This window comes from Harpegnathos saltator, unplaced genomic scaffold (assembly GCF_003227715.2).
Source record: "Harpegnathos saltator strain DR-91 unplaced genomic scaffold, Hsal_v8.6 scaffold587, whole genome shotgun sequence".
In the NCBI taxonomy this organism is placed as follows: Eukaryota; Metazoa; Arthropoda; class Insecta; order Hymenoptera; family Formicidae; genus Harpegnathos; species Harpegnathos saltator.
Window position 1 is genome coordinate 1,023,992 of NW_020230412.1, and position 14,916 is coordinate 1,038,907.

At 36.8% G+C, this 14,916-nt stretch overlaps 1 protein-coding gene across 1 annotated transcript; it reads left to right on the top strand.

The window, feature by feature from the left end:
* Positions 1-3,774: 3,774 nt before the first annotated feature.
* LOC105186961 (protein amnionless) lies at positions 3,775-14,420 on the top strand. Its single transcript, XM_011147506.2, has 6 exons — positions 3,775-4,535; positions 5,962-6,263; positions 7,088-7,214; positions 8,387-8,624; positions 10,817-10,970; positions 13,491-14,420. Exons 1-6 carry the CDS (start codon positions 4,251-4,253, stop codon positions 13,816-13,818), a joined length of 1,434 nt encoding a protein of 477 aa, XP_011145808.1. The 5' UTR covers positions 3,775-4,250; the 3' UTR covers positions 13,819-14,420.
* Positions 14,421-14,916: the final 496 nt, after the last annotated feature.

The window sequence follows — 14,916 nt, forward strand, 5'->3', positions numbered from 1 at the left end:
CGGTTTAGTTTTTGTTGCGTAGCTGTTTTATGGAACTATTCTCATATGGAGAAGTATTACTGGCTACAATAAATTGGCTCGTGATAAGTTATCGTTGTTCGGTAATTTTTTTACTTCCATATGAGTAATAAGTTTTATAATAATAGATAGATTTTTATTACTCCGTATGAGTACCTATTACTCATACGGATGTAATAAAATTTTATATAATAAATAGAATTTGATTACTTATACGAGTATTAAAATTACTGAACGACAGTAACTTATCGCTGGTTAATTTATTATAGCCATTAATACTCTTCTATGAGAGTTGTACCTGCGCGACGACACGTATTGAGCCGACAGTTGTCGATACACGTGCGCAGAATTCCAAAGTAACAGAGTGATGTTAAATAACGTCTTAGTGGCATCTTATTGACCTCCGAGACGCCATTAAAATGTTATTAAGATGTCATTTAACAGTATTTTGCTACTTGGATATAAGTCCTAAACGAACCGTTCTACAAAGGGAAGGTCTAATTAGCAGTGAGGAGTAAGTTACGATGCCGTGATATCTGTAATCAGCTGAAGTAGCAGCTTGGAAATTTATTGCGCCAATTTGTTGCAAGTCGTCAATGTGTCGTAAAGTATAGAGAATGTTCACTACTTTCTAGAGTGCTTCGGAATGCGTCCGTTTCATCCAATCGGTGGATTCTCCCATTGGGAAGCAAGTTTCCCCATTGAACAAGGCAGATGCGTTTCGAAACTCATGCAAACAGCAGCGGGTAACCTTTCTGTCCACGATTGTACAACTTATACAGATTATACAGATTTCAAAACGAATCGAACATTTTCGTTGGTTGCAGTTTGGAACGTAATTGACGATCCAATGAGGGAGAACTGTATTGCCAAGAAAGTCTCAGAGGTTAAGTTGTCTCTTCGAACTGCATACAAAAAATCGTTTTGAATATCGTTTTGAAACCCGATGTACATAAGCAAAGTAAGCATATGTGAGCCAAATGATGACGAATCGAAACGATTGACTGATCACAAGTATCTTCCTTCCTTTTTCTTTACCGTTAATTGGTTCATTCTCCTCGATCGAGATATTTTGATGCTAATGCTTGAGAGCGAGACGCGATCGTCCGCGGAAGTTGAATGTTAACACATTGCGTGCCAAGCTAATTGCGACCAAGGTCTTCCCTGTAGCCTTGCAACATTTCTCTTCAACTGTCATCGTTTTTACCTCTAAATATTGTTTCGCATTAATTATCTTGTCACCTGTGGCCGTAACCCTCTAGAATGGGACATGTACAGTCACGTGCATTAATTCGCGCCGCGAGAGGAGAGCGTTGCTCCCCCACTCCGCCATCATTCTCTGCCAGTTGCCGGTGGTGGGCGGGTCTAGGACGAAATTGTTAGAAGAAGCCGTAGATCCGAACAATAGACGTCTCCAAGGCCGATACATGTTTCCCGAATATTGCAAAGAAGTTTTTACTGGCAGACCGGGAAGAGGAGGCGCGCATGAGTCATCATGGCGAGGTATTTGTTTACATTTCGCGTTAGACTCGAGCGGAGAATGATGGCCGGAGTGGAGGAACAATGCTTCTCCTCTCGCTACGCGAATTAACGCACACGTGTGTACATAAAACGTGCTGCGGATAAATTATTAGCATCATTCATTTATGAGTGACACGGCATTCAGTGTGTTAAGATCGACCATGAGACTCCAGAATCCTGCTCTTCCTCCGAGGAGTTCTTCAGATCAAGTTCGTGCATCGTCGACAGTCCACGCTCCGACTGCGAATGTAACGCAAACATGACGGAGATATTTCGTCCAGCGCAATCGTAGAAGAAATTTTCCGTTCTCCTGCAGCTGTTCCCTAACTTCGTCAGCTCCTCCGCTCCTCTCGTCGCGATTAATAATTCGAGTATATTGTGTTTAACCCTTTAACGCCTACTGGTAACTATAGTTACCAGAAACGCATTTAAGAATCCATAACTTAGTCAAAAAGGGAGATATTTTCGTTTTCTTTGCACCACTGTAAAGGTGAATTCTTCTTCTGAAAAGTGGTATGTAGATTGTATGTAGATTCGGTTTAGTCTGTTTTTAGCTCAGTTTTAATCATAACATGTTTTGTCAAATTCCAAGTAGGCATAGTTAGCATTGTTACTGACATCTAGAAATGCATTATAAATGAATAGATTGGTATCTGTTGTAATTTTATACATTTGGAAACTTTCTCAGATGCAAAATGTGAAATTAAAAGAATATAGAAATTCAAAATGGCGAATCCAATATGGTGGATACGAAAATCAAAAAATCAACTTATTTTCGTGAAACCTGGTGACCCACAGTTTTTTATGCGGCGGAAAATGACGATTGACAATCTAAATGGTGATCTATAAGATATTCTTCTGAAATAGTAAGCTTGGCGCTCTGAATGATAAACTTCGTTCACAAATATAGCAAAGTTTCAGCTCAGAAATGTCAAGCTGACTATCAGAGTTATGTCGTATAGATTATCCTTCATTTTTCTCTGTATAGGTTGCTCATTTCGTATATGCTTTTAGAATTCAAGTCATATTTATCAATAAACAAAAAACGAACGATAAAAAAAACCAATGTAAAATTCTGATATTTTTTTTGGTTATCACTACTTATAGTCTCAGTTAAAAAAGAACTCGAATTTTATTCTTAAAACACTTATGAAAAAGTCGGGCGTTAAAGGGTTAATACGCGTTTATCGGTGTTGGAGAAAAGGGAGAGGAGAGAATGAAAGGAAGAGAGAAGAAAATCGTATCTTTCAATTAGCTGGGACTTGTACAATAATATAATTATTATTAAATGAGTTACTTTAAATAATACTTTCCTCACTCTCTCGTCCCCCCCCTTCTCTCTCTCTCTCTCTCTCTCTGAATGGTCTTTCAATTCGCCTTGCGATCACGAATTATAACGACGGCACCGCGACGAAAGCAGCCGAGTTTCGTCAATTTCGATTTTGCAGTTTTGGAATGAGTTTTTCACCTGTCGTAATCCATCGCAAATTATTACAGCGACGATTCGATGTCGATTAATAATAACTGTGCAATAGATAGGAATAATATCTCGATGTGCTAATGAAAAATTCCATTTCCCCACCGCCGTAACTGCGACACTGCTGACGCACACATTTTTATTGCTCGATATTTACTTCCGACCGTCACACATAGGCACAAAGAAACCATTCGCTGCTGTATGATTGTACCTATATACTGAATGTGATAATAAATCTTATAATCTTCTTTTCGTGACACGTGACATACGTATGTGTGTGTGTGTGTGTGTGTGTGTGTGAGCGCGCGCGCGTGTGTATGTGTATGCGTGCGTGAGTGCGTGCGTATGTGTGGATGCACCTTTGACACCGCTTGCGCTATTATTATTTTAGTTGCTACAGTGAAATGAGGATTTACCGGCGGCGAATGTTATTCCGATATTTATCGTGCGCGACGCGCGCATTCGCTAGCATGATTTATTAAGTGTATACCATTATAATAAACGATGATTGCAAACACGTCGACATATTTCATGTAAATAACGGGAATTTAGCTGTTCGCGCGTGTTTCGACTCTGGAATGAATAAATTGCGTCGGCGACAGATTTTCGTCGGCGTCGGATTTTCCAAGCGGCTCCATTTTTGCGAGCGCGATTTCCACGACCGCCTGCGCACTCGGCTCTTCGACAGAACAATAACATATATTTGTAATGTGCGCTAATAGAGTTTCAATATCGCGACGTCGGCGTCGCGTTTGCGCGCGCAACGCGACGCGTTCGACGCACGTTCCGTCGCACGTTTCGATACTTCGATCGCAACGTGAATTCATAGTCACACGATAAAGACTTCGGTTCCAGCGCATTCACGGTGGGACTCACGGCGACCTGATCGCGATAAATAACGCGAGTCCGCGCCAGAACCGCCATGAATCAGGCACGCCCCCATTCGGTCTCGATAATCCGCCGTGGTTTCCGCTCGTCGGAGTTCTCAATCACGTCCAGCTACTTTCGCCCGCCTCGTCACGTTTTTCTTTCCCTCCGGAATTCGGAGGAGTGCTGTAAATCAAACCGTTAATAACAACGAGCACGAATAACGACTCGTTTCCTAAGTCGCACGAGTGAGGATTAGTCGCGAAGAACTCGCGCAACTCGCGACGCATTCGTTACGTCGACTGTTTCTCGTCCGATTAATCAACTAACTCGGAAGGGAAGTAGAAACGGAAGAGAAGGAAGAAGCATGTTCGGCTTCTCCGCGTTAAGTTGCCGACTCGCGCTCTGCGTTATCTTGGTGTCGTCGTACGGATGCGCCGTTGCTCTTGAGAAGCACTGGCTGCCAGATCTGGAGTGGCAAACCGCCGGCAACTGGGAAGACGGTCGTGTTCCAGAAACCGACAGCCGTGTGACTTTTCCCGAGCAGACCCGCCACGCGGTGGGTATCGCTGGACCCGGCGATCTCAGGTTGTCCGCGCTCGATCTGCCCAGACAAGGATCCTTGGTCTTGCCGAGAAACAATAAACTGCAGGTGAACACGGTTCATTAATCCTTAAAGGCTACCATGGGTAAAATTTCCACCACATGCGAATATTTTGTTTCTTGATTTTGTCAAATGTTAAATTATCCGCTACAAACAATAATTTCTCTACTTTTCCTTATAATATAATAATATTCCATAATAATTAAACATTTAATTGTATTTGTCTGTGACTATTTTGATTTCTAAAATAAGAAAGATATATATGTGTATGTGTGTATACAGGGTAGGCCATTTTAATCTGCGCACTGAGATCTCTCAAAATCCATTTAAAACAAAAATGTTTCAGACAATAGTTGTATGGTTTCGAAGTAACGGTCATAAGAGGGTACCATTGGTTTGACCTTGAAGAGTTATTTGAAGGTCACATGAAGGTCACGTTTAATTTTTTGAATGGAACACTATATTTTTTATTGTATATTTTTGTAGCTAACTTCGAGAGCTTTCCAAAACACTATAATCAAATGTTTTTTTATGAGGTGCTTTTCGAATTATAAAGGTTCAAGGCACCTTTGTGCTAGGACGTTTTCATATATCTAGATTAAACTCCAAAATACACTAATATATTGCCTACCAAAAGTTATCTCGTAACAAATACAAGTTATCTCGTAACTGATTTGGAAAAGAATTTGTCCAAAAAGAACTGCCCAAAAAAGAATGATTACATGTAGTTAAACAGAGTGTCCCGTTTTAAAGGACCCACCCAAATATATCAGAAACACTGCGTTAAAAATGCTTAAGACAAAAGTTGTTTAGCTTGAAGGGGGACATAGAGCAGCGACAGCATTTTGTTTACAGATGGCGGCACTTTTGAGATACTCACTGATCATTACTTTTCTTAAACGAAAATCCGAATTTTTCATTATATCATCTTTTTCTACCAATTAATCTCAACAACTTATGTTTGAAGCATTTTTTTATTTGCCTAATATTTTTTAAGATATTTGAGGAAAACGACAACTTTTCAATATTTAACTTATATTTAACTTCAACGATATTTCACTAACTGTTTGTCGGAAGGAAAGTGGTACTAGACTCTTTTACTCTATTTGGTCTCAAGAATATATTGTTACAATAACTCCCTGATTTTTGTTAATTTAGTGATTTTGAAATTTCCAAAGCTCAATAAGAATAACTTGGTTGCTAAAATTCAAAACGTGATAATGGTACATCTCGTACATTTCGTACATACGATATATGAATTTTAATTTTTATTTCGATCATCTCAGTTTCAAGATACGATCAATATTTTTCTAATTGCACATGCGTCTACACACTATTCCTCCATTAATATACTATCCAAATTTAAAAGAATCTCTAAAAGGCTGGGCTTACGGACCAAATTTACTAATTTAAAATATTCACCGCATGTTTCACGTTCGTGTTAAAATAATTTTCTGTGTATTATAAATGCAAGTTGAGCAATGCGAAGGCAGACGCGAAAGTCAGCAGATGGTCGAGGGCGGGTAATTTTTTCTGGACCGATCCTGCAAATTGGAACGGTAGCTCAATGGCGGCGCCACATCTCGAGCAAGTGCCTTGTCGTTATGATAGCGTCGTCCTGCCAAGCGCAAATCGCACCTTGAGTATCCTACTACCCATAAGGGAGACACAGGTAAAGTCGATTCGGCTAGCGAACGAGGGGCAGCCGTTTACCAGCTGGGAGTGGAGGACTTTTCAAGATCGCAGGGAGTTCTCCAGAGGCAGATTTACAGTGAAGTAAGTAAGTTCCTAGCAATGATGATGCGTATTAACGCTGCCGTTCAATAAAATCTATTCAAACTGGAATGAGCATAGCTATTGTTCTCAGATCACGTAATTTAATCTGGGAAAAAGAGAAATAGAGAGACAGAGAGAGAGAGAGAGAGAGGGGGGGGGGAGAGAGAGAGAGAAAGGTACAATGTAGATATTTTTTCTTGAGACTTCTCTTTCTTTGCTGCTGTCATCTTGATTTATAAAGTCAGAAACGAGGAAGAACATTTTAAAAATTTTTGCAAAATATATTGAAATAAATAGAATGCGTGAATAAATAAATAAGTAAAATAATAAAAAATGAAGTAAATAAAAATAGATATGTTTATAAAATGATGTTTGCAATCGAGCAAATCTGTAAAATAGTTCATACATTTTCCTTTTCCTCAAACGATTAATAAATAACAGTAGAATCAACGTGACACAATCATGAGAAAAGTCAGATTAAAAATGTGGGTGTGTTGCATATTAGATTAATTTCATGATAATTTATTAATCGTTAAAGTTAAAAAGAAAAATATTTTATACAAATCTGCTAGATTGATTACAAGTATCATTTTATAGATATAATATATTATATCGATGTAATTCGTAAGAATTTTTCTCGCTTCTGAGCGACGATGACATCACGCGATTGTAAGTGGTTTTATTCACTGATAATTTTTCCGCCCAATTTCTACTTCCCAGTTTGTCAAAATTATTTTCATTTTTCAATTCTATTTCTATTATTCGAGCCTCATTCCTTTTTCTTCCTTCAATATCACAAGATTATTTCCCAATAATTTTTCCAGATATACCGAGTACAGTTGTCCGAAATGTTCCTGCCAGGAAATTTTATTTCAAGATGATTACCTCGAAGAGATCTGCGCCATTCAGAGACCGAGATGCGGATTCACAGACTGCGAATATCCTCTCACGGTTAGATGCTGCGTTTTTCCCATTGATGTGAAAAATTTATAAACTCTTTGATTATAAGAGATAATATTGTGTATTCTATAAACACACACACACACACACACACACACACATACACACATATCTCGCGGAAAAACATTTAAATCGGATAAAAATATTGAAGTTTCAGAATTATGTAAATTTTGTTGCATAATCTATTACCGAGTTGCATTGGATAAAAATTGAGTTAGTTCAACAATTGAACGTAAGAACATAAACAATTAAACCAATAGTAAAAAATAAATAAAATTAGAACTAATTATATGATAGAAAAGTTCTTTCAGTTACTAGAAAATTGATTTAATTTCACGATACAAATAATTCTGCATAACGCTACTTTTCAAAAGTAACTTTATCTTGTATATATACAGGGTGTCCAATAATTCGCATCTATTTTCTACATAGCGCTATTTTCCTGAAAATTTGACATTTTTGTCTTAGAAAAAATATCGAAGCATCGATCATTTTTGAAATATAAAGAATATTGAAAAAACTTGGCTTTGTGCGAAGAATAAGCTTTGGCCGACCAAACCCAAATGGGACAAAATTTGGAGCGTGTCGCATAAATAAGACATCAAAAGAATCTGAAAATGTTAATAAGAGACAGTTTTAATTTGGAGTAGTCAATTCACTATATACAGGGTGTCCCGTTTTAATTGTGTACCGTTTTAATTATGATTAACATCGTGGTCGGATGAAAAAAATGTTATAGACGAAAGTTGTTTAGTTTGAAAGGGGATATAAGGATCCAAATTAATTAGGAATAAAAGATGATATAATAAAAAATTGGAGCTCTCATTTAAGAAAAGTGATGATCAGTAGATATCTCGAAAGTGGCGCTATCAAACAAAATGATACCGTTGTCTTATGTCTCCCCTTCAAACCGAACAACTTTTCTTTAAAACATTTTTTCATCCGACCACTTTCTGCGATGTTAATCAGGGTGCACAATTAAGATAGAATACCTCGTATGCAACCCTGAAATGAAATTGGCTTAATTCCAATGGACTAGCTTCAATTTTTTAACGCGAATAACCAAGTGGTTTCGCAGCAGCTGAAGGATCAATTCATCACGCGTCTCATTCCCTTATTCGATTGACGTTTTCTCGGCACACTGGCGCATCATATTTTCACAGGTGGAAGGTCACTGCTGTCCGTACTGCGGTGGGCGCGTCTCTATGTCGAAGAAGACCATCTCCCTAGCAATCGTGCAGACCACAGCGGACGAAGCTCTGGAAAGATACGCGGCGCAGATCGCCTGGCACGTCCGACGCACCTGGAGCAAAGGTGTCGAGGTCCTCGTGAAGGCTAAGGGTGACTATTCCGCCATCGCGATCCAGGAAGCGGTGGAGAACCTGCAGGACTTGCTGCAAAGTTAGTGCGTTCATTCTGTTCTCGCCGGCGGATCTTCGCAGCAACTTCGGAGAACAATTTCATTGCGATTTATACTGTGCGATCTCGTCATAGGATCGATATAATTGGGAAAACTAGAAATCGTATGGATAAAATCGGAAATATAGTCACACAAAAGCGATAAAGTGGTTTTGCCCGTGATGTCCTTATTGTTCGTCACAACAATATCGATTGAGAGTGCTTTTGACATCACGAAAGCCCGTGACGGCACGGATTTTTTATTCAATTTCATAATTGGAACACACACACACATACATATATAAAGGGTGTCCCATTTAAATATCCCACCCCAAATAACTCTTCAGTATTGAAGTTTCAAGAAAAATGATCTCAATAAAAGTTGTAGGGATTTAAGTGAGCTACCTTATGATGACCTTGACTTTGACCTTGACCTCTATTTTCAAGGTCATTTGAAGGTCAACTTGCGTTTTTTAAATAGGAACCCTTATTTTTTATTACACTGTTTTTTTCTATTAGTTAATTTGAACTTTTGTCTAAAACATTTTTTTATTTGTTTAATATTTTTTGAGATATTTGAGGAAAACTTGATAACTTTTTCAATATTTAACTTACGATATCTCGCTAACTATTTGTCGGAAGAAAAAGTGGTACTAGACTTTCTTGCATTATTTAGTCCTAAGAATATATTGTTACAATAGCGCCCTGATTTTTGTTAATTTGATGATTTTGGAATTTCCAAAAATCAGTAAGTTAACAAATGTCGAGGCGCTATTATAACAATATATTCTTGAGATTAAATAAAGCAAGAAAGTCCAGTAGCACTTTTTCTTCCGACAAATAGCGAGATATTGTAAGTTAAATATTGAAAAAGTTATCAAGTTTTCCTCAAATATCTCAAAAAATACTAGACGAATAAAAAAATGTTTTAGACAAAAGTTGTTCAAAGTAACTAGTAGAAAAAAGTAACTAGTAGAAAAAAACAGTGTAATAAAAAATAAGGGTTCCCATTTAAAAAACGCAAGTTGACCTTCAAATGACCTTGAAAGTAGAGGTCAGGGTCAAAGTCAAGGCCATCATAAGGTAGCTCACTTAAATCCGTACAACTTTTATTCAGATCATTTTCTTTGAAACTTCAATACTGAAGAGTTATTTGGGGTGGAACATTATAACGGGACACCCTGTATATACACATATACAACTACGTGATCGAACTGTACGTGTCCCTTTGAGTGCGGCATGCTCGAAATGTGATTTATTTGTCATGAAAATTTAATTCCGTACATTTTATACTTCGCGTACTTCTCCCGCGCCATGAAAATGCTTTGACCGAGTTTCAAGAATAATTCATAAATTATAATGTTGAAATTATTGGTTCTTCGAATGCACAAAGGAATATTACTTGGTATTTGACACCATTAATTATTCCAATAAATCGAACTACAGGTGCACTTTTAATAAACGATAAAGGTTCGCGTTTAATCGTCAAAAGGATAACATTCCGCCGATCTGTATGTGAAGAAACGATAGTTAATTGGTCTGTTTTTTTTTCTTTCTTTTTTGAAGAACTAGCGTACACTCTCAAGAGTGAAAAAGAAACAGGTATATGTACTTGAGACTTGCTGGAAAAAGAGGAAAAAGAACTAGTGCGAGAAAGGACGATCTAAGTGAAGAAAAAGGAGAAAAATGCGCGATATTTTGATGAAACCGTTAAAGAAAACCGTATTAAGAATAAATTTTTTTTGAAAGAAAAAAATTTATATTTGGTATTTTTCGGCCTTGCCATCTTAATTTTCTTTATGAAATTAAAAATTTTGGCCATTTTAAACAAAATTGCACCATTTGTTGCCATCAATATATGAAAACTATTGTGAAAGTAAATAAAAATAAATATAATGTATAAATATTGAATAAATCTTAGAAGATAGTCGTAAAACAAATTTTTTATGAATTTTTATCTATTTTTTGAGTTTTATGAGAAACTCTGACCCGATGGGCCAATTCTGATGGCGGATTCGGATTCAGCGGGTCAAAGTACATAGGGATATATGGGTCTAGTCACCAGATTAAGACATTTTTTTGTGTGGTTATATAATTAGAAGCGCTGCATTTCGCGTCGAAAATATAACAGTCTACTAGCCTAAGCGAAGAAATGATAATCAATGAGAGAGAAACAAAGGGGAATTTTTTGTCAGGCACAGGAATCGACGTGACGAGCGCGGAGACGGCAGGCGCAGCCGTGAAGGATTCTCGATTGGCAGTCGCGCTCGGGCCACTTCTCGGGACACCGCTCGTCGTCATTGTTCTTCTTCTACTGGGCTTCCTGTACTTCGGTTATTCCTTGGGGCAGTGAGTATAATGCATTTCTCTCTCAGCGTACAGGCATATATACGTCATCCGTTTCGTAGCGCCTTTCCGCGAAATCGCGCACAAGGCGTGCGAGAGTGTCGAACAGCCGACGCAATGGAAACCAAAAAGCTACTTTCTGAAAGTAATTAATTACCGTTAATCGTTATTCGATGAAGAAAAGTACTCGTTCCCCTTACCGTTACTCAAAAAGTAACCAATCGTTATTTTTTGTTACTTACAAATCTAACTATATGTGTGTGTGCACTAGGAAAAATGTATTGTTGTTCAAATCTAACTATATGTGTGTGTGTGTGTGTGTACTAGGAAAAATGTATTGTTGCGCGAACCAAAATTTTGTTGTAACAACAAAATTTTGGTTAAATAATTTGGTTAAAATATGCCCAACAAAACTGTTTAGTTCCTGTAAACAAATATCTTGTTTGGTTACGGTTTGTTCGTATAACGTAATATTTTTGTTATAACAACCAAAAAGCTTTAACTATATGAATTTTGTTAAGAACACCATAATTTTTTCTTAATATTGTTACGCTCACTCTTGCACTTGTGCTTGCATTCAGGTAAATGAAAACACTCGCGAAACAAATATAAAGCTTTACTATTCACAGCGCAGCTCGCTCAAGCTTCTTAGAGGAACAATTCTCTATTTTATCATTCTCGTGTCTGTCCTCGATGACAGCTTGTCAGAGACTCACTGTCAACTGTTGTTATTTTCGCTGTCAGGATTTCTCCGTTCACTTATTCCAAATGAGCCGATCTCGGTTCCAACGGCGTGAGCACCACGTTGCCCCGCAAAGGCGCGGTCGCAACAATATATAAAATCTAAATTTTAGTGCACAGAAAGACAAAATAGTATCCATTGGGCGTTATTTTAGTTTATGTAAAATAATATTTCGTTATTATGTCATTTTTATGGATAAAATAACTAAAATGCTTAATTTTTATATATGAAGTCTAAGAACAAAATCATTTAGTCCAGAAAACAAAGCACAAAAATATATTTAGTTGAGACAACTAAATATTTTGTTATATAAAACAAGATATTTGGTTGCTATTAAAAAATGCCTCAACTGAACAGTTTTATTAGAAATATTAAATTTTTTTCCCTAGTGTGTGTGTGTATGTGTGTTTATTAAACATGAATTAATATAAACTTAATTATACAGGGTGTCCCAAAAGTAACGGACCACCCTAATAACTCTTCAGTATTGAAGTTTCAAGGAAAATTATTTGAATAAAAGTTGTAGGGATTTAAGTGAGCTACCTTATGATGACCTTGACTTTGACCTTGACCTTTATTTTCAAGATCAACTTGAAGGTCAACTTGCGTTTTTTAAATGGGAACTCTTATTTTTTATTACACTGTTTTTTTCTATTAGTTAATTTGAACTTTTGTCTAAAACATTTTTTTATTTGTCTAATATTTTTTTGAGATATTTAAGGATAACTTGGTAACTTTTTTCAATATTTAACTTACGATATCTCGCTAACTATTTGTCGGAAAAAAAAGTGGTACTAGACTTTCTTGCTTTATTTAGTCTCAAGAACATATTGTTACAATAGCGCCCTGATTTTTGTTAATTTGATGATTTTGAAATTTCCAAAAGTCAGTATCACTTTTTTGTAGTACCGGTCGACATATTGGATCCGCCATTTTGAATGCAAGTAATAGCCAATTCGAACTCAGTGATCCCAAAAACATCAGCGAAAATGATTTATAGTATTAAAAATAAATGATTCGAAGCAATAGTGATTAGTAAGTAACAATAATAATAGTAAGTGACCAGCGGCCGTTGTTATGTGACGCTGGTCACTCCGCCCCGAAATCAGCTGTTTACTTACATCGTTGTTAAGAGGTAAGCCATCTTCTTATACACAGAGCCGGTCCTGTCGCTTTCTCGTGCGCTCATTCGTTTACACATTTTAATTAATTACGGAATAAATATTGAAAAAATTGTAAAATGGCACAGGACTTTTTTAATTGTTTTAACGAGTTCTACCAGTACACAAAATATTAATGATCACATTCCGGACACCCTGTATATAAGAACGATATACAAGATGGGAGGTCATAAGTTTACAACCCGAAGTGTGAAGGTAGATTGGGTTAAGACAAACATAAAAATCCCATACCGTTTTGCAAGTTTCGCAATAATTATCGAGTTATTAATGACAGAAATCTGAAGAGTGGGAGCGCGCCGGCATAGATGATTGGAGAAGCGTTGCAGCGCGGCCCAGTCGATCCAACAACTGCTGCCGTTGCGCGGCGAGGGGACAGACAATGCGCCGCTATTCGTTGTTTTATCTCACCGGACCTACGGCGCGCTCCCATTCCTCAGATTTCTGTCATTAATAACTCGATAATTATTGCGAATCTCGCAAAACGGTATGGGACTTTTACGTTTGTCTTAACCTAATCTACCTTTACACTTCGGGTTGTAAACTTATAACCCCCCACCCTGTATAATCGTCCATTTTTCTGATGAAATGTAACCTTTGCAGCATTCTCTCGGGATGCATGGAAGCAGTGTCATCCGTTCGAGATGGAATTCGTGCGGAGAAGCAGAAACACGGTTTCGCTCGTTTTGAAAACATCCCAGAAGGCAACGTCCAAATTGCTGACGTTGCCGGAACGAGCGGACAGCAGACTGATGACGCGGAAAGAATAACGCAACCAACTGGTGGTGGCAGATTCGAGAATCCCTTATACAGATCCAAGCGGGATAAGCCCGAGGGACGTGAGATGCTCGATACTCCTCTCAGTCTTACTGCTCTTAAAGGCAAAGTGGAAGAACAGCTGGAGAACGTGGAAATGGATAGCGAAGAGTAAAAGTACACCGTACATCGTCAATTTAATTTTTTTATTTTATAAATATAATAATATTATCAAATATAATTAATTCTGTAATAGAGAGAGAGAGAGAGAGAGAGAAAGAGTGAAAAAATATGTATGCGAAAGACGATCGGGAATCATATTGTCCTGCAAAAGTCAAGTGTAATTAAGCTTATTGAAACAAAGTAGATTTAAAATTTTATAACACTAAAGAAGAGAATAAATTTTTTCTGTTAAAGAATGCATGGCAAAAGGAACATTTTTAGTGATGTTAGAATATTCTGCAGATCATAAAATCTTAAAATAAAAACGATCAAGCGTAGAAAAAAATGATGTAATACACACACATTCGTCAATAACAACCCAAATAGCATCAAAAATTATAATGGTGCCAAAATGACGAGAAAATGTCTGAAAATTTAATTTTTGATAATGATTCGATTATTTTGTCGTTATTTTGACGTCATTTCAACATTATCGCAATTTTTGTCTCAACTTGCCGTTAAAATATTCGCACATATGTAATAAATATACACAAATAAACGATTAATAAATAATTCGCACACAAATTGTTGTAATCGTGAATACAAGACCCAAATTTAAACTGAATAATCGATCAGATACCATTATTATAAAGGAATTATATAAATACAATTTTGATCGAAATCCTAGTTGTTCAACCGATTTGAAATTTTATTAAATTGGTGCAAAAATAATTGCGGTTTTTATCATTTTAAATTTAACGCCGATTTTTCTAGTTACCATTATCTTTTCCAGAATTCTATCTTGTAGGAATAAACAAACTTGTTTCCCGTTGGGAGAAATGTGTGCAAGCCAATGGTCTTTATTTTGATTAATAAATATAATTTTTAACTGATACATGCGTCTTTATACTCAATACGTAAAAACCGTAATTATTTTTGCACTAATCTAATAGTTTTAAATACGGTTAAGTGTATCGTCATTTCTATATCTTTTTCTAATATATTTAGATCTAAAGCAGAGTATTTTGATTCTTTCTTAGACCTCTATATAAGATATATAAGATCTATATAAGATCTAATAGATAGATTGCTAATAACTAGGAAAACTATC